The sequence below is a fragment of the Mauremys reevesii genome, linkage group 18 (genome assembly GCF_016161935.1).
Source record: "Mauremys reevesii isolate NIE-2019 linkage group 18, ASM1616193v1, whole genome shotgun sequence".
NCBI classification, from domain to species: domain Eukaryota; kingdom Metazoa; phylum Chordata; order Testudines; family Geoemydidae; genus Mauremys; species Mauremys reevesii.
Genome location: NC_052640.1, coordinates 18,155,095 through 18,176,404, shown reverse-complemented (window position 1 = coordinate 18,176,404; position 21,310 = coordinate 18,155,095). Strand labels below are relative to the sequence as shown.

General features: G+C 40.4%; 1 protein-coding gene across 3 annotated transcripts in view; it reads right to left on the bottom strand.

The window, feature by feature from the left end:
* CLTCL1 (clathrin heavy chain like 1) overlaps nucleotides 1-13,503 on the bottom strand; it is a 55,135-nt gene extending 41,632 nt beyond the window's left edge. Inside the window, exon 1 of one of the 3 annotated variants that reach the window (XM_039505721.1) lies at nucleotides 13,304-13,503. In XM_039505721.1, the coding sequence (XP_039361655.1) occupies nucleotides 13,304-13,345 (42 nt within the window). In that variant the 5' untranslated portion in view covers nucleotides 13,346-13,503. The remainder of the gene's footprint in view (nucleotides 1-13,303) is intronic. The other 2 variants (XM_039505720.1, XM_039505719.1) reach the window with 2 other exon arrangements.
* Nucleotides 13,504-21,310: the final 7,807 nt, after the last annotated feature.

Sequence of the window (21,310 nt, the reverse complement as noted above, 5' to 3'; positions counted from 1 at the left end):
AAGAACTAGTGATGGCTTGGTTAAAGAAATTCCAATTTCAGCAGTTGTCTGAGCAGAAAGCATTACCTAGAAATAATGTTTATAAGTCATGGTGGAAAGGAGCCATTTCGATACTATATTTAATATTCCTTTTATGGTTCAGTCTAATGACTCTGATTACTATAAACTTGAAACATCTCCTGTAGATTTTAGCCCTTTGGGGTTAGTTTAGAATTTGATTCCTTCTGTTTTTTTTGTTTTTGTTTTTTAAACTTCAGAGGCTTTTTTTGGGAGAGGTAGCCTTAAGCAAATACTAATTTTCATGAATATGTAAATAGTCAAATTCAGATACAGAGCCAAATGCTTCTACGTGTAGCAAAGTGCAGGCCTCATTGTCTCAACTAGTAGCTTCGCTTATGGAGTTTTTGAATCTTATATTAGTTTAGTTGAAGCTTGAGATTAGCAATGATTCCCTTTTTGACTGGCTGAGAGTGACACTAACACCCCATTCTGATTATACTAGAAGTGAATTAAAAAAAAAAAAACTGTCCTAGAGCCAAAACACCAGGGACATCACAACTGACATTATTCCAATCCATTCCAGCAGTGCTTTTAAAGGCGAGACTAAAGTAACCAAGGCAAAGAACAGGTCATACTGTTGGTGTCATGTACATGCTATTAAATGTGTTTTTATCTGGTTGATCAGAGCTGGCTATAACTGAAGTGAGACACTCACTAAGCCATACATTAGGTACATAATTGATAACAAATGTAATATATTGATGGTCTAGTCCTCTTAGCTGAGATCTCTAAAGATGCCTCAGGGATCACTTCTGTACTCCCTATTATTAAATTGTTACTAATGCAATGCTGAAATGCACTGCTGTAATTCTGGGCTAGTCCTGACAGACCCATGTTTGCTTCAAAAAGACTGAAGATGTAAAGCAGAAAGCAAACAGGTGTGAAGACATCTGGGAAGTCACTGAGACAAAATGGTACTAGTGGCAATTCAAGGGAGGACCCTCCCACATACCATGCTGTACATGAAAGCATAATATCTAAATATGTCCAGGTAACAAACTAACATGTGCATTGTGGGTCATTCAAAAAGGTGTTCATGCTGTGTTTAAGCACTGGAAGCCTCTTCACTACAGTGTTTTGGAAGCTAAGAGCTGTGAAAGTAGATACTTTAATGAATACATAAATTTTATGCTAAAGTCAGATTTCAGGATTCTGAATGAGTTTTGATAAGAGTTCTAACTGTGTATGCAGTCAGTATACTTTGCCAAGTATAAGACTGCCATTTACAATAAGCCCCCAGTGTAATATGCCAAGGCCATTTGCTACTTGTAGTAGAGATTTATAGCATTAACTATCTGAATTTTATATTTCCAATTCACATAATACTTCAAAGGGTTATTGTAAGAAGTGGTGTTTGAAGTACATGGAGTGTAAAGTATTACCACCCTTTAATAAGCAGTGAAGTTACATAACTTGCCCAAGGCCACAAGTGAACACAAGGCAGGGATTCGGACTCAGGAGTTCTGCTCCTAGTCACATGCTCAGACTTGGGACTGTGCTCCCCTAGTGTATAAGGAGTGGGAGGGAAGGAATCATTTGTCATTCTACATAAATATCCAGTTAAGCACTTCCCTCATTTATAGTTTAGCCATCATATAGATTATGAAACTGACTATTTGTAAATACAGAGAATCTCCAAGACACATATGCTTATTTGGAAGTAATAGTGTATATTCTCTTGGGCATTTTACCTCAAGCCTCCATATTGAGCTATACCAGAAGGGTTCAGGCCAAGCCAGGTGTCAGCTTTAAAAAGGAGGGGAAGAACCTGTTTTGCTTGGACTTCATTTCTTACTTCTACAATGTTCACTGTAGTAGAAAACCAGCACTGAACTTCATGTCCCCTATAATCCCCTTCTTCCCATCCTCTTGATATTTGCTTTGCATCCTGTGAAATTACTGTTCACTTATACATCAAGTCATTGATATTTTACAGTGTTTAGGAATCCAATTGAGGTTTTAGAACTTAAATATAAAATGTCTACTCTTAAAAGAGGCCAGGAGGCCCTTATCTGGTATTTTGTCCATTGTATATCTACTCTTTATATACTTACTACCTAGCAATAAAGGAACAGCCTCTTCTGACCAGCATCCCCTTTACAGTAGAGATAGCAGTGAACTACTGCTAAATCTGTCCCTTCTTTGTTTACCCAGGATATTCTGCTTCCTAGGTATTTTAGCAGGCCAGTTTTCATTTTAGTCTTATCAAGAATCTTGTTGAGAGACTATTCAATTAGAAGTAGAGAAAAAACCCAAAAGCTATTTACCCCACTTATACCTTCGAGAGTAAGAGTCCCTCCTGACTTACTTTTCTTTAGCATGTCACCCTCCTCCCTGATTAGACTTCAGTGATGTCATTTATATAGCTTCTCAAACACTCATTAGTGTTGTTTCAGATATAGGATAAAGACTCCTGAAGACTTTGCTTACTTTTTCAAAGTCAGCTTTCTGACGTCCAGTTCTCCCCAGCCCCCCGTATCACTTTTCATTTGAAACTCAGACATGTTCTCCCCTGTTCCATGTGCTAGTGTCCCATTATTTCAATAGTTTCATGGTCAGATTAACTGATGCTCACTCTGCTATTAGGTTGCTTGGGACTGTCCAACTCAGCTGTCCCATTTTATGAAGCATTGTTTAGTTGACCTAGAGTCAAGTTATTCTGCACCCAACTCTAGAAACAGTTTTTGGAAGTTTGTTTCACCTTCTGCCCCCTACCATACTGATCAAGACAGTTAAAATACCCAGGAAATCAAAAAAACTTTGACAAACCTTAATGCTAGAGAGCCTTGTAGTGACCCTGACAGTCAGTCTATCATTTCAAGCACAACATAAAGTTGTCTAAGCCAGAACTTTTCCCAAAGGTTCTCATTTGAATGCCCTTCCATATATTTTATCTTGCTTTAGCTGCCCAAGAGAGTCTAAACCATTCTTCTCGAGGATTACATTCCTAAATGTAATCCTCATGTCCCCAACCCACCCATAGGAAGAACTGTGGAAGTAATCTTCCATTATCCCAAGGTAGAGTGGAAAGCTGTTTCTTTAAGTATGCTAGACAGCTTTCAAAGTATTTTCTAGAGTATGACCTTGGTACTTCTACAGCCTTTTCCTCCTTCATCCAGTGTAGTGTGAGAGCCTAAAGGGGCAGCTGCATCTCTCCAACACCTGCAGTACTACAGTAGAATCTCAGGTACAAACTGACTGGTCAACCACACCCCTCATTTGGTACTGGAAATATGCAATTAGACAGCAGAAACAAAAAAGCAAGCACAATACTGTGTTAAAATACTAAAAAAGAGAAAGCTTAAAAAAATTGGACAAGGCAAAGAAACTGTGCTTGTTTCATTTAAATTAAAGTGTTTATAAGCAGCATTTTTCTTCTGTATAATAAAGCTTTGAAATGTTACTAGGTAAACTTTTCAGTTGTCAACTTTTGAAAAAACAAACAAACAATCTTTTGTTCAGTGTTAAACCTCCATTCCTGAGGTGGTAGTAACTCTGAGGTTCTACTATAACTAAGAGCCGATACAAAAAGCTTAGAGTAGAGACTATGTTCTGTTAGGACTCTTCACTAGCATTCCACCCACCCAGGACCACCACATGTTGTTCTCTAGCTAGCTAAATTATACCCATGAGAAGAACAGCTAACTCACCAAAAGCTACCTGTCATAACTGACCCTATGTGCTGTCCACAATACCAACTGAACAGTTAAAATTTGTATGTAATATGCAGAGTATAAGCAGTTATTTTTAGAACACTAGCATTTTAATGTTGCCTCCTTCAGAGCTCGGTAAGTTTGGTAGAGAAGCCAGCAAGAACCTACAGTTCAGAGAGCTATCAAAAGTACCATTCTGTTCTACATTTCTATTCTCAGGTCTTGTCTTCACAGGAGAAAAAAGTCTAACCTAAAAAGGTGTGAATTTAAGCTAATGTAATCTCTGTAGAGGTTCTTATTTCAGTACAAAAAGGGTTTGGGTTTAAACTATTATTGTACTGGAATAAGTGTGTTTACACAGGGATTATACCAGTATCGTTAAACTGCTGAACTGTCCCCACATAGAAACCCTTTACCCCCTTTGTTTATACTATTTGTCAGCTCCTCTGTTAGAATAACCTCACAGATTTGCAGTTCAATTTTCTAAGATCTTGTGGTGATGGTGGTGGCAGCAGCAAGTGCCTCCAGTGGTGAATACTGTACAAGTTGCAGTTAATAAGCAATCCCTTTTTTGGATTTGTAAAGAAGAGTTTAGCCTTTGCAGTTCACTTTTACCTGCCATCTGAAGTAAATCTGGAGTGCCAAGATGAAGCATGGATTAAACAATTACTACATTAAATAAGAGGCAAGATAGCACAGTAGGCTCATTTGGCTCCTGAGAGATGGTGAAGTACATTGGTCTCATTGTAGCCTAGGAGCAAGCATCAGCAAATCAAGTGTGCAATTGCACATAATTGACCCAAATGAGAATGGCCAGAGATTTGAGGTATTTAATATTAGGACTTTAATACACTGTTATGAATGGGAAGTCTTGACAGCAGTCCTAACATTCTATTTTAGGATTAGCCCTCAGTGGACAGCAAGGCCCACTGAATAAAGAGCAATAGATTATGTTTGTATGTCACATCTTGACAAGCTGGTGTATTAAAGTACATCAATATCTGTTTTTGAGCACGCACCTCTGGAAAAGTGGTTTTCCAATTAGCATTAATTGCTAGTTTGAACACAGAATTATGCTACACCGAAGCACAGGTCAACTCTCCACAAAAAGACACTTGTGTGCCATTTCCCGAAGTTGCCTTTATTCTTTTGGATAGTATTCTGGTAGAAAATTAGCAGTGAAACTTCTATATGAAGTTCTGTTTTTGGAGTGATGACAGTGATCTCGTAACAAATTTGTTACGAGATAAATACACACAAAAGTTATGATTGGTATAATCTTCTCAATTCTGAAATTAGAAGAGCTTCCACATCTATTCAAATTGGGAAGGAAACTCCTAACCTGAGGCTATTTTGCAGAAGGCAAAGGACTTTTTTTTTTTAAAATAGGCTTGGGAATATTTGAGCAGCCTTTATATAGTGCCAAAAGACCCAATGCAAGCCAGCCTACATCATTCTGCCAATGGCTCCAATCCACTATATATTCAATCCTAAACCTCTTCTGTAAAATGAAGAGTCTACTGAAATGCAATACTTGTTATAAATTGATGCAAGAACTTCTACCTGCTAGTACCAAGTTTGCTACTTTACTTCACTTGGGTCAAGTGGGATGTTTTGCCATATAATGTTGCAAGCAACAAGGGTCAGCTTTATTCAGCAGATCCAAGTTCTTCCATAGGACACCCAAATCTAATTCTCTAAATATATCAATATTTTGATCTACTAGCAAATCTTATTTCACCAGCAAACAAACTCACATGTACATTTCAGGGATATTGAAGTAATTAGAACAGAACTGTTCCTCTGATTAATAAAGAGCATTTTTTTTGCAGGAGTTCTTGCAGGACAGAATTATTATTCTAGATAACACTAGGATTATTCTCCATTGCTCTCTTTTAGAAGGGCAAAATTCAGCAGCTTCAGAAGTGATATATAGTCAACATGCAATAAGCCTTAAGATCAGCCCATGTTTGAGTCAGTTACATTTAAAATGCTCTAGAATGTAAGCCTTCCATCCTCATTCCCATCATAGATACAGAGTATCTTTTACAGTGTACCTCTCAAGTTGATCATAGCATTTAGTGTTTCAGGTGAAGTTAGTGAGGTAATGACCATCAGAACATGTTCAGCTGCTATATGTAAAGAACACAGCTTCCTATTTTGTAGAAAAGGACATTAATAGAGACAAGAAAAGGCTGATTATATACCAGTCAAATAGTGGCAGTTTCTGCATCTAAGTTACAAAGTTGCTCCCCTCCTCTTGAGAGTGATTTGCACTACTCCTTCACCTGGAAAGCTTCCTCTAATACTTCCTCCCCCTATGACAATTCCATTTACAAAATATGGTACTAGTCACATGCCACCTATATGCTACCACCTAAGGCAGCATGCATTAAAAAAATAAAAAAACAATTCAGAACTGACATGGCTAAAAGGCAACAAAAGGCACCACTTGGTAGACTTCATAAATGCCATAAAGTAATCCAGACCCTAGACTAGGCTCTTAATGGTCCATCTTGCCAATTGGGAACCAAGTTAGCTGGGGTTGAGAGTCAAATTCTGGGTTAAGTCTATACCCTGCACTAAGTTTCTGTAGACATCACATTCTAAGACCGAATAGCTACAGATGAATGCCTAGAGTTTCATTGTAAACTGTGAATAATTTGAGAAATTATGCAGTTTATTTTGTGTAGTGAGATGTCAGGTTTGAAGAACTCACCTGCTAAGTTGTATTCCCTCAGCTTTTCCCTGCTTCTTACAAAAACAACTTCCAGGGCTGTCACTGTATCATCTGAGTACCTTTATTCAATATTACTTCCCCTCTATTATGCTAAAACAGGATGGACACAGTTTAGTAGCAAATCACATTTATCCAAAAAATGGGTCATAACTTCATGTCATGAAGTTATGTCTTGCTATGAAGTGTAGAGACAGGGGAAAACTCCATCTTAGACTAGATCTGTTGAGTCTATTCTTGCTTAATTTGACGTATGTAAAATATTTGAGCTAAACTAGCCCATATAAGTTACCTTCACTGTAGGCAAAAAATAAGAATTAGTTCCTAAAAGCAACAAGGTTACACTGGAGTGCTTGACTATGCTTTTCCCATCCTTATCTGTTTAAACGGTCTCATCATGGTGTCAAAAATATTTATCAAGTTTACCCAATACCTAGTTAATATTGCATATGACTTGCAAAACACCTGTAATTTCACTCCTAGGTCACTATGTGTTCTGCCAAACATTACTTTTAATAGTCATTGGGTTTGATAACGTGGATTGACGTCCCTTACTGGAAAAGCTGAGACCAACCACACAATAGCACTATATGTAGATCAGATTAGTCTGTCACCTAGAGACAAAAATGCAACTGTTAGGTTCCAAAAGGAAAGTCTTGCAAACTTGTGGGTTACTCGGAAGACTATGCATGTGCCATGAACTATTTAGTTGTACTGCCACACCTTTTGCACTACACTTTAATGTGAGGGGTGCATGTTGTTACAGAGTTGGGTGAAGGCACAGTATGTGCGCACTCTTTTGTAAGTAGTATTCAAAAAAACCTTTTCAGTCCTTAGCATTGACAAACCCATTTTGTTAATTTCATTCCATTCCATCATAAAGCTATTATATGCCATAAAACCAAAGCAGTTCGTATGAAGTGCAGAAAAATGACTGGACACTACTTCCTATTCTGTTGGCTCATCCTGATCAGGTCAGTTTATTTCCCCAGAGGATGTTTAAATCTAAATTAATGATAGGACTAATACTTTCCCCAAGAAACTATAGTCAGCTAAATCTGAATGTCTACAGCCTTAAAGTTTTTATCAGGTTATTGCCAAATGGTCTACTTGAGTGGAGGGTCAGAAAACAATAGTGTGGTGCAGTGGTGATACTAAACTAAGAGCCTACAAGCATTTCAACTATAGCCTTTAGATATGGTGAAGGGGTACAAAGTGACCAGGTTAGTTTGTCAGGCTGCACTCTATACTTGCTTATTTCTTCCCCTCCCCTGAAATCCATAAACATTGGAGTTTTAGGTGAGATTGGTCCAAGAAATTTTGACTACAGTAAAGTACCTCCTCTGTAGGCATAACTTACAGTATGGTGATTCAAGATTCTAAAACCCTTAAGTATTTGGACAATGATGGGAGCTAGCTCTAAACAGCAGTTCTACAGATACGTAAACACTGTAAATGTTTACTACTGTTTGCATACAACATGAGACTAATTACAATAGAAGCTTAAGTCCATCCCCACCCTCTTGCCTCAAAAGGAAGCTATATAGAACTGTCAGACTCCATCATGCTGTGCTCTGACACCTTAAGGCAACAGCCCTATGAACCATCACCAAAATAGTTAAGAATGCTGCCTCTTGATTTCTGAATCAAAATCTCTGTACATTTATCATTGCTCAGTGTTAAGTGACAATTGCATAGGAGAGGAGACTGAACTGAAACCAAAACCCAATGCTTATGTCAGAAAAATGAATCTGTTTACTTGTTTAGTAGAAAGTTCTCTTTATTATGCTTCGTACTTTTCTATCCACTACAGAACAAGTCACTCAGAGCAATCACGACCTCTTGGACAGCTCAAAGTGCTTAAGATCAGAAGTATGAAAGTCAGAATTACATTTACTAAAATTTAGGACACAGTAACATTTAGTTAAGTTGTCATGTTTCCAACAAACATGGATTTACAACTTGCAAATATTCTATGAATACTTTCCTCAGAGGTCAAATATTTAGCTGCAGTAGATCTATGAAAGCCTTGCTCAGTCTAGTGCCATTCCTGTTCATCTTGAGTCACAGGCCTGTTGCACAACTCTGACAGCAATTCCTGCAGAGAGCTTGCAGACAGAGGCTCTGGTCAGACAATATTGTAATTTTCAGCCTATTTGTTTAGAAAAGTGTGCAGGCATGTCGGTGCACTATTCTGCTTTATAATGAGAACAGGGGAACTTCAGACTCTTATAATGGTATGTGTCAAGATGCTCCAGCATAAGTGTCCCACAAAGCTCATGTATAAGATTACGTTCAGTTCTCTAGTAGAAAAATTTGTTACTAGCCAATAAGTTGACAGATCTAAAGTTAAACTTAAGCTACTATCCTCACCTTCCTTAGTGGACACTCAGCTTGCCAAGCCAATTTGTGACAGCCTCATCACCTAAATACAGAGCTCTCAGACCACCATCAAATCTGCTCAGAGGGCAGTTGTCCGTGTGATCTTTGACCACACTTACATGTGGGATCCTCACTGGCCTCAGGTGTTAAGGCCTGCTTCACAGTGACTCTGCCCCCTTCAAAACTGAAGGGTCCACAAGCAGCATGGCAAATCAAAGATGGGCATATGCATGGCTGGGTCAGCTATAAAAGAGGTTTCTGATACCAGCTGCAAACCATTCTTCATGACACATCTATGCCCTACCCAGCTCTCTGTGCAACAAAGAGGTCTGTGTATAGTGGTAGGCTTGGGGCCTGATCTTCTCAACCATTCTGGCTGTAGCAGCCTCACAACAGATGTGTGGAGGAGTGATGCTGCTTAACACAGGGAGCCATGTACTGGTGTGGGTTGAATCACCCCAGTTACAACACACATGGTTAAGAACAGTTGTGTGCCAAACAACTTGACATGTGATAATGAAGCATAGTATTCTGCTGCAGAGTAACAGAGGGCTAAACCAGATGATCATGGGGAGCAAACTCTGAAGTGCTGCCAATTTGCTTAGAAGGTTGTGACAACCTTTGCCAGTTTTCATTATCCATTAAAATGGCTTTACATTCAAAAACAAGGTCATAGGATGAGCAGTTAATTTGTTCAGACAGTTAACGCCTTGAAACAGAGTTCAAATCTGTTTTTTACAGCACTGATCTTACTATTAATTCACTAAATATTGATTATTTTCTTCATTGCATTCACTCCCTCCTGATTCTGTGTCAGTTGATACTACGTTGTGGGAACTACACTTGTGAACTACAGACATCTTTCACATTTAGTTTGCATTGTGTTGGTAGTTCAGCATGCGCATGGGGTTTTAGACCAATGTAGGCTGTCAAGCAATACTAACTATTGTCTGAATGATCACTAGAATCCTCCATTAGATTGCTTTAGGTGTATCTATTATTTGGGTAATGTCACACAGCAGATTATTATTGGATCAATAGCATTTTGGCATCTTCAGAAGTCTGTTTGGGCAGTAGGATAGCTATGCGACAACTAAGATTTGAGTGTTCAATGCAGTAGTGATGACAACTTACATGGAGCAGAAACATGGCAATTTAACAGCTCAGGAGAGGAAATTAAACAGTCCTCAGTGCCAGAAGTTAGAGAAATCTGATAAATTTGATTTCATCGCAAGTGAGAAGATACTTCGACAATCCAATAAGTTGCAGTTTTACACCAGTTGAGAACAAGACAATCACAATGGTGGTCATATCTAATGTGCAGAAGGCGGTAGATATGCTTTTACAGAAAGTTTAATAGACCTAAAGTTGAAGAAAGCAGTTCAGGAGGCAGATCACAAATGAGGTTGGAAGATGTTATTTTGAGGGATTTAAGAAGCCTTCCCCACCGATTCTTGAAGGAAGATGACATGCAAGGTACTGTTCGATATAGAAGTCCATTCAAGACACCACCATGGCTACATCATAGCCACTTGAATCTGCTGCTGCACATGTTCAAAAGTCTAGTAGGTCTTCTGGTCAGTCTTTCTCCCCCACCCTCCTAAGGCAGCAGGCATATTGTTGAATTATTTTTTACTTGGCCCATTTACCCATTTCTAACTGCATACAATTCCCTTTTCAATGTTTTAATTAATTTTGATTAGCTAGTTTACACCACCTCTTAAAGCTGGTAATATTTCAAGTTTCTCTAGAGAAATCTTTTCACCTATACATTTCATCACTGTTCAAGAAAAAGGTTTTCTTTAAGCAGGATTACAGTTTATATAGACTAACCCCATACAGTATTAGAAATGCACTGAGGCAAGTTAAAGCTATGTTTTGCTAACATTAAGTTATGGTTTAGTCATCTTTTAGAATCACTCATGCCTGAAGTGTTATACTTGGCCATTTAAATGGATTAATTTAAGAAGTCAGAAACATCTAGCAATAATACATTTTACTTTGCATAATTACATATAGTGTTTATGATAGGCTGGAAGAAAGTTCAGTACTATACAACAACCCTCTAATGAAAAAAATTCAATAAGCTATCAAAATAGTATTTTACACTATGTCATAATATCCACTGCCACAAGTCTTTCACACATTTTGTTTTGGCATTAGGGGACAGTTAGTGAATTGACTAACCCCCCCCTCACTTTTCTCCAGAATTTGTAAGTTTATGCATGGTCAGATCAAACTTGGCAAAAGGATTTTAATCCAGTTTTGGAGTGCAGTTAACAAAATAGGAGCAGAGGCTTCATTTTCTCCAATGAAACTGACCCTTTTATTAATAGCCAATTTTACTTCAAATATTTAAAACGCTACTCAGTAAGCTCTCTGACTTTCAAATTAACGTCTCTCTAACAACTCTTTCCCCTTTATAAGCCATATATGAAGTTACACCTACAATGTACTACAAAGTTTAAATGGTTGATTATTCAGAATCAGTTTAATATTGTTTGTACTCAATCCTGTCCCCATAGCAACCACTGGTTATCTAAAAAGGGCTGGTAATAACAGAAAGGGAGCCAGAGTCAGACAGGAAGGAGAGGTAATTTGAGACAAGTGTGCTTGCACACAAATTTTAAACACTTTCCTCCTGAACTAAAAAAAGTAAGCCATTCAAGGGGACCTTCTAGTTTAGCTTGCTCACAAATAGTTAAGTAACAGCAGACAAGATGCTACATATAGAGGCACACTTATAAAAAAGTGTCCCTAATTTAGGGAAAGTCGTATTTAATCATAATTTTTGTCCATACCAGCCTGTTCCCACTTCCTGCCTCAGTATTATGTCCAAGTGTTCATGAACACAAACCATGAGGAGCTGGTCAGGATAGAAAGGGTTTGCTCCCTTAATGTTAAGCAAGAAGGAAAAGAGGAAAAGTCAGAATGAAGTTTGTCAGTTTCTGACCCATCCTTCCCATTTTAACAAACAGCATCTCAAAAGAAGGCACAATGTTAATAGTAAATAACTAGAGTTTCTAGAGCTCAGTAAGGGGAAACAAAATGCAAGTTTCAACACAAGTAGACAGGGGGAGTGGCATGTAATAAAGTTAAAAGATGCCTTGGAGAACATTTAAAGTAAATAAACCTGCACTGTGACAGACAACTGACATTTTGAAATTGATGCTAATTTGACAGAGACAGTGCAAAAACAAGAGCACTTGCCAAGTCCATTTCCTGTTCTCTCATTCATTTAATTCCTGCCTTGAATTGCCTTTTCAGAAGCAGCTATTTTCCCTCACTTTTAATTTACAAACACCATCCTCCCCAATCACCAAATCATAGAAAAATGTTAGTCTATACATCACTGCTGTAGCTTATTTCCATCATTCAAGCATGTTTGCCCTGTTATATTCATGGATATTTTCCAATGCTGCCATTATTTCTTACACAGGAAAAAGAAAATAGCTACAGATCATTTTTAGGGAGGGTTTTAATGTTCTTTGTAGGAAGGTGGGCAGCTTCCAAGTCCAGATTTTTTGTATTTTTATCTTGCAAAATCCCTCCCAATTTGCAGCACAGGCTGCAAGGTCCCCCAGGAATCCCTGCAATCTGGAGACTGATGGGCTTTTATGAAACACAGCAGTGTAAAATTAGGGAGCTCACCTAAACTAAAGCTCCCACCCACAGCCCCAGAGACAAATAATGCCAATCCCTGTTTCTCATACTCTCCATTGCTGGAGTAAAGCCCGACAAGCAGCTCTGAGACCTCCCCCTTCAGCCCTAAAAAAGAGAGAGTCACTCAGGCAGGGAGTGACTCTGCACAAATAGCACAGGCTGTAACGAAAAGAGAGCTAGCAATGAATGAGGGGGCCAGTTCCAGACCCTGCACCTGAAGCGGACCCGAGTCCCACTCCCCACAAGCGAGCTTCAACCCAAGCCCTCCCCTGCATTAGTCTAAAGCAGGGATATTTGTGCAACGACGTGGGAAAGTCAAGCCAAGCCAAGAGGCAGGCACATTCTGTGTGTATCCTCCACATGGTCCCTCCTGCAGAGGGGGAGCCTGAGGGAATGGCAGAGAGGCCACCCCACGCACATCCTAACAGCTACGAGCCCCTCCGGGGGGGTCGCTGCTCCCCATTTCCTCCTCCCCCCCCCCACTGGCCCGTCCATGACGGGGGGTCTCCGCTCCCCATTCCCCGCTACGCTGGCCCCTCCACGGGGGGGGGGGATCTCCGCTCCCCATTTCTTCCCCCTCCTACACTGGCCCCTCCATGACGGGGGGGGGTCTCCGCTCTCCATTCCCCCCCCCACACCCCCAGCCGGATTTGCTCCTCGATACAGGCTTCGCGCAGCCCTGACCCCCGAGAGCAGCCCTGGCCGCCGCCCCACCTCTCCGGCCCGCGGCCCGCAGCCCCCACCCCAGGCGCCGGGCAGAGGCAGCGCGGGCGCTCCCAACCCAAGCCCCGCAGGCCCCGCCGCTCACCTGGAAGTGCTCCTGGAAGCGAATGGGCAGGATCTGGGCCATGGCTGCGCGTAGCCCCTGCAGGGTGCCCAGGGCAGAGGCGCAGGACCGGCCGCGGCAGGCAGAGGGGCAGGCGCTGCTGTACCCCGCACGCACACAGACAGGGAGAAGGGGGGGGGGGGGCGCGCAGGCGCAGAGCGGTGCTCAAGGATCTTGTCCCCAGCCCCCTCAGCTCCTTTTCTGACTCAGACCTCGGGCCCACTCACCCTATTCAGAATCACTCCGCTCCTCAGCCTGCCGGGGTCTCCAAACAAATAGTCCCTTCACTAGCCTCACACCTCCGCCACCTTTCTCCCTCCATCTCCCATTCCCACTGGTAGGGGGAGAAGGCATCGCCGCGTTCATAACGGGACTCTGGAGGGGCTTCATCCTCTAAAGAGATGCACAACCCAGAAGAGAGACAGAGTCACTTGCCAAGACCTAGGTATCCTTCCGCAAGAGCCTGGCTCCGGTCCTGCCCCAAGGTATCACGTGACTTGACCCCCCACCCTCCTCATCCTCCACCCAGCTGGTCCAGGATCCCTGCAGTGGGCCCAGGCTCAGGGATGCTGCCCAGGGCAGAGCTCTCACTCCAGCAGAGCTGCCAAGGCTCCCTTCTTTCCCATTAATATTGATTACCTCTATGGTAGGGCACAGATAGCATTTGCCTTTATTGTAAGGCAGTTTTCAGAAGCTGCCCCTCTCCCTGTCCCACTCCATCCCTGTGTATTTCATGGAGACCTTTAAAATTTTACTGGCGCCTTTCTCTTTAAATCTCCTTTATTGCCAAAGCTGATCTGTCAGCAGCAGCGAGGGTTTCCCTTGTGATTTAATACTAAGGCAGTTAATTTCCCACACACGCACCCACTGCCAAAAAGAAAGGAAAAGCTTGGGGTTGACAAAACGTGCCCCCATCCCGATCAAATTCTACAGAGTGGGTGATCAAATTGTTCATAAGCAGAATTCCCTCTGCTACCCCATAAATCTTTCTCATAATATCTACATCCTGTGCATTACAAGGCCAAAACAAAAATCCCTGCCAGCAAACTGTTAATTTCTACCAGCCCCTATTTTTTTTCAGAATTCAAGCAAACAGCTTGTTTTTCAAAGATACTGACCCCAACTCTGATTGAAGTCAATGTGTACTAATGGCACTTAATGTCTGTGAAAATCATGCCAAAAACTGGGTGTATCCCATTCAGTGTGGCACAGTGTTCCCTTTTTGTGGTGGCTAGGCCACAGACAATATTTTACGAGCTTGGCACAGCATTAGCTAACAGAGCTAGTAGTGGCTTTGGCTATTAAAAGTAGAGGTTGAGTCATAGTTGGAATCTCTGGTGACCCCAACCTATCTTGGGGCAGAGTAATTACATTGGTAACATACTATGTCAAATAATGATGCTGCATTAAAAATGTGGCTCAATAGTTTTATGACCAATTATTATTTATGTTAATACTGGGTGCATAAGCATTTCCTTTCTCTTTCCCTCTCTCCCTTAGTTGGTGGATTATCATTATTGGGTAGAGAGGTGAATAATAACATTGATAGTTGTAGTATTCATGCTCAACTGCAATAATCTATTATGCTTTGGGATGAAAGCTGATCACTTAAGGGTTCTAAACTGATGCAGTTAAATTGGTCCAAAAACTGTGTGTAGACAAATCCACATGCAGAACATAATCTATTGAGTCACATAAATCATATATTCCTACTTGTATCTGTCTGACCACCTCCTGCACATTCAAACTGATGATGGTGATTGCCAAAATCTAAGGGCTTGTGCTCCCACCTCCTACATGGCAATTTTGGAGGGTACCCACTCCTGTCCCCTAAATTTGAAGCTAGCCAGCTCTGGTAAAAAATGATTTTTTTTAATAGGAATTCTTTAGTTTACTTAAGTGGCACAGTCATGGCTGCTGCATGATCAGCAAGTTTGATTTTTTTTTGGACCCCTTGATTGTACAGTAAATCCTAATAGACTCAAGGGGCCTATGATTTATTATTTACAAAGAACAGTATTTGAAATCTTCAGGGTTGGAATCATAGGCTTGCAAAATCAGCCATTTTAAATGTTAAATTTTAAAGAAACTAGTAACAAAGACAAACTTAATTAACTTTGTCTTTGGGAGCTTTATAAATACTCTCCAAAATGCAAACAAGTCCAAAATATGCATTAATATATTTTTTTCTAGAGTCTACTTTTAAAACTGCATACTATACCCAACCCTGATTATGATGCTATGACTCCTGAGGACTGATATAGGGAATGGAAATCAGGGGCTCAAAAATTTGGGGAAGCTCAAAGTACTGGAAAGATGCAGAATCTCAAGCTTTACAGGCAGAAATAACTTTATTAGCAAAGATTACAAATAAGCAAATATTTACATGTTTAATGACAAAGACTCTTAAAATAAATGGGCTCTTTTAGTCTCTTTCTGCTCTCCAATCCAGCTTCCAAAATCCAGCAATTACCCAGTACCGATGGTCTCTACCAATTAGCCAAGTCCTCCTGATTCCAACATTCCATTATTTTTCTCGTTAAATGGACACCACCCAAAACATTGTGCTCAGTGTTTAATAGTCAAGAGAAAAAACATCTTTCTTCATGTGGTCTCTGTTGCACATCTCTCTGTGAGTCTATTACTCTTCCTACTGGGTTACTGCTTTGTTGGGGGTGCTTAATAGTCTAAGCATTTGATTTCTTAAATACATAGAGACACTAGCTACAGGGATTTGATCCTTGACAGAATTGACCCAGATCTTCTTCCTTCCAGGTAGAACAGTTTGAAGGTTTCTGAAATTTTAACAAAACTAAACAAAAAATAATCTTGACTTTTTGTGATTTTTTTCCTAAATTTTTCAACTTCCTGGACTTTTCTCAGGTAGATACATTGAGTTCCACACAGTCTACTGTATATGGGTATTTCAGATAAAACTTTGCAAATTAAGGTCCGATCTGCTCTTTGTGGACATTAGAGATCCTATGCTACTTTTTATAACGGTAAGGATTTACCCTGGTGTCTCTGGCTAGAATTTCCTGTCCTCCCAACCCCTGTACATTATGCTGTTGTGGTGGTGGTCTGCCTAGTGCCCTTCCACTCTGGAGATGGTGGCATTTCAGAGATGGGGACAGCGATACTTGTCTGTATGTAATTTGGGATCCTTTAGGAGAAAGGCATTATTGGCATGATCCAAAGTCTATTGAAGTTTGTGGGAGACTTTCCATTTACTATAATGCAATGGCGTGGTCTTGCCTATCATTCACCAAACTGCTTCCCCCTCAGTTTTGGGACATCTGCTCTCCTTTGGATGCTGCTTGTTCTTTGGCCTGTTGGTGCCAATCTTTCACAGCCCTTAGAAGAACAGCATTTATGCCTTGGAAGAGCTTTTATTTAAATGGAGAAGCTAATAGCACTACAAAACACCTCACCCTCTTTCCCCAAAAAATCAGCCATCTAAGTCTCTCTTCAGAAGATTCATATACCCCTTAAAGTGCTCCATCCTGAGTCCCCACTTTACCACAACTCTTCAGAGTCACTTTGTAGCTAGAAACTGTTTAATTTGCAGATCTCTAGTCCCCTTTGCTAGTTTGATGACATATATAGCACTCATAAATGTCCTGGGTAGTGTGTATGATTGCCAGTGCCTTCTACTGGACAGAATGTTAGACTTCCTTGAGCATGAAGTTCTAATACTGACTCAAGTGGCAGGAGACTACACTTCAGAAGCTGAGGATCCTACATACTCTCTCTGCTTATGAGCACAAAGTTCTAGGAAACTGCAGCATGCGGTACAGTGAGGACTACTGTATCTTTGGTGGCTGTGGATCTGTTTCCATTCACATTATAACTGACCTTTTGGAGTCGATATGATTGTCAGGATTTTAACAAACAGAAACGTCAAAATCTCAGGAAAGTAAAGTGTGCCACTGCTTCAATGGTACTCACATGTTATGATACAGCAAGACTCAATAACATCATAATAGTGCCAAAGTTCCTGTTCTAGCACATGCAAGAAACATGACACCAGTCCCACTTAAAGAGGTCCACCATTGCTTTCAGGATCCAGTTCAAAATTGCCTTGCTTGTTCTTAAAATCACCTCCCTCTCTGCAAAGACTTGTTTCCAGCCTAGAGATTTGGGAGCCCTCTTTTCAACCGCTTGTCTAGCATTTGCCTCTTCTCTCTCCTTCTCCAGAAACTCATTATTGCTGGTTCAAGAACTTTCTCCTCTGTATATCTCCTGCTATCTAGAAATTTCTTGCCTATTTTTTTCCCTTGTTGGCTCTCCAATTAATTGCAAACCTCCACTGGAAACTTATTTTTCTCCCTTGCTTCTACTTCTCTCCTCCTCTGCTCTTGTTACTATTATTGAGTGCTATAATTTTGTCTTGCCCTTGAAGGCAGTAATACTCAAGCCATGACTCTGGAGACCTGTAAGGGATTTCAGGAGCCTGTGAGGGTCTCTTCTGAGGTTTCTAGAAAGCATTGTGCACAATCCTGACAACTAATTTTTAGTTTAATGCTCTAAAAACAATTTGGGAATTAAAGATACTGTGATAGGATAAAAGCAGACATGCATTCTCTCTCTCTCTCTCTCTCTGTCATACATATACACACACACACACGTTTAAAGAAATAAATTACAAATAAACATATGCTAGTGTGCTCGCTCTTTAAGTTTAATTCCAAGCATAATAAATTGGTACAGCTCACTTTATGAATTGATACCATTACATTTTTTCAGGTGCACTCCTTACACAGTCGTGCAAAGCTCCAGCTCAAAAATGTTCATAACTATCATTGTCCTATTTGACAAACTTTGATGGCATTTAAAGTCTAAGCAAATAGCCATATCTCTAGAGTCAGTCATAAAGCAGGCAGCAGCTATGCAAGCATCCCCCACAGAGCTGGCTCCATGATGGTATGTAATTCACTCATGACTTGCAAGCAATATCCCTGACTTTTCTCCCAGAAGCATTACCACTTAATGAACACATCTTCATCCTGCTTTGTACAATTCACTGACATGCAGGCCCTCTATAGTATTTGCACTATAGTTTGGTAATTTGTCACTAGACACTAAACTACTTACATTCTCGAGGGCTTGCAGTACAGATCCTGAATTACTTGCATGACTGCATATTAGGCTGCTGAAATGGCAGCTTCTGTGTCCTGGCCTTATAAAACAGAGGTCTACTGAACAGTGATGCAAAATAGAGTGAAGGGCACGCTTGGGAGTCAACGTCTGTGTTCAAAATCACAACAGATGGGTCATGGCCGCTCACTACATCAATCCTTTTAGAAACTGGAATCCTCCGGAGTGTTTGCTGTGGCAACCCAGCCCTCAAAAGGATAGATGTTAAACCTGCCCTTTGAAAATATAACTAATGAAAAAATATGAAGTAACTAATATATCTCAAGCGTACATCTCTAGCTAATTCTTCTAGATCTAGAATGACAGAATGCCAGCTACAGTTATAACAGACTAAGTGAAGAGCCAGCAAAAGGCTGAGCAGTTAAATACAGTTCAGGAAAAAAAGGGGAAGTGAGCATTGAAGGACTCACTGTTTTCTACCATTGATAAATAGATGATTTGTGAAATAATATATATTAGTAGTTTGGCTCGTGGGAGCCTGGGTGTGGCTGGTGTTTGCTAACAGGATGTTGGAATCAGAGGTTCTGGACCAGGGCTGTGGCTGCACACAGACACTCAAGGAGTGAATTACATTCCAGCAGGCTCTTTGTGAGCAATTCAGGGGAGAGCTGCAAACAGCAAGGCATCGTAAGGCACCCCGCATTGCAGGGCATGTGGTGACAGCACCTCACTGTTCTGGATTGCACCCTGGAAGGTCACAAGTACATCTTCTATCTTCCATTATAAGATACATAGAAAATTGTGATGGGTAAAAAAACCTGGGTGACTTCTACATTTTGCCATGTCTCCAAACAGGATGGAGCCCTCCAAGCTAATGGGAAGAAACAAGATCGCGCCATAACTGGAGTCCACATTTCTTTTCCCTTTCTTCATTTGTGGAATAGCATTCAGTGTCACTTCTCACTATACCTCCTCCATACCATGCATCTTAATGAAACACACTGTCTATTGTACGGAATCTCTTTTCTAGATCTTAGCTCTGACCTAGGATTCTCAAGACAAGTACCTCTCACACAGATTATTCTCAAGGAGGCTCAGCAGCTAGGAAACTGTTACTGAGTTTTGATTTTGAAGAAGTTTCAAGCTAAACTGCCAAGCAAGAATAAAATCGAGTTACGCACAGATGTGTGATAAACCTCCTCACACAGGCCTGGCCTATGCACTCTTTAAAAAAGTGTCCCACTGATTCTCACACCACTGATAGAGATACAATGGACAAGGCATAAGTATTTTAGCTACTGTACATCTAGAGCTTCTTTAAGCCCATATAGATGACCGTGATTAAAATGTCTGTGCCCCATGGATGCTAGTGTTTCCAGTATTATTAACACTGCTGGTAGCAGTGGCACAAAAGAAATATTTACTGAAGACACAGCCTAACCAAGCTATCGGGGCAATTTGCTACAGAAGTCTCTTTAAAAATATTTTTCCCTTCTAAAAGAGTTCTTGGCAGTTCCTGCTTTTTGAAGAAATCACAGAAGGTATCATTCTATGACATCAGACATGCAAGAAGTCTTATTGAAAACCTCGGTATCTGGGATGTTTCAGAATGGGCAGGGCTTCAGCAAGCGAGGATGTGGAATGCTAATTTCAGAAAGGGGAAAACATTTTTAAAAGGCTAGTTAAAACATTTATTTGATGAATATGCTCCAAAGCCTGGTGAATGGAGCTGTACAGAAATCTGTACTTACCTGAGTCTTCATTTTTGCTTTATAGTTCACCTTTAAGGATGTGGTTTGGCTGTTGCATGAGCTAGCTCATCCTTACTTTTCCAACTCTCCCACTCAAGATGCCCAGGTAGGTGGCTACAAGGCCAGGGTTTCATGCTTATTTCCACTCTCCCTCATGGAAGATGGATCTGAGAATTATTTGTTTCAAAAGATTTTTAGGGCTGTCCAGCGATTAAAAAAAATTAATTGCGATGAATTGCACTGTTAATAATAGAATACCATTTAAAGATTTTTGGATATTTTCTACATTTTCAAATACGTTGATATCATTTACAACACAGAATCCAAAGTGTACAGTGCTCAGTATATATTTGTTTTTTATTACAAATATTTACACTGTATAAAACAAAAGAAATAGTATTTTTCAGTTCACCTAATACAAGTACTATAGTACAATCTCTATCATTAAAGTTGAATTTACAAATGTAGAATTATGTTAAAAAAATCTTCATTCAAAAATAACACAATGTAAAACTTTAGAGCTGCCAAGTCCACTCAGTCCTACTTCTTGTTAAGCCAGTCGCTCAGACAAACAAGTTTGTTTACATTTGCAGGAGATAATGCTGTCCGCTTCTTGTTTACAATGTCACCTGAAAGAGAGAACAGGCATTCACATGGCACTATTGTAGCCAGCGTTACAAGATATTTACATGCCAAATGCACTAAAAATTAACTGTGGGGAGGGATAGCTCAGTGGTTTGAGCATTGGCCTGCTAAACCCAGGATTGTGAGCTCCATCCTTGAGAGGGCCACTTAGGTAGCTGGGGCAATATCAATACTTGGTCCTGCTAGTGAAGGCTGGACGCAATGATCTTTCAGGGTCCCTTCCAGTTTTATGAGATAGGTATATCTCTATATTATAAAAAAAAAAAGTCCCTTTATGGTTCAACTACCATTCCAAAGGACTTGCATCTATGCTGCTCATGGGTTCTGCTCAATAACAATCCAAAGCAGTGCAGACCAATGTATGTTCATTTTCATCATCTGAGTCAGATGCCACCCAGTAGGAGGTTTTTCTTTTTTTGGTGGTTCAGGTTCTGTAGTTTCTGTATTGAAGGGTTGCTCTTAAAACTTCTGGAAGCATGCTCCACACCTCATCCCT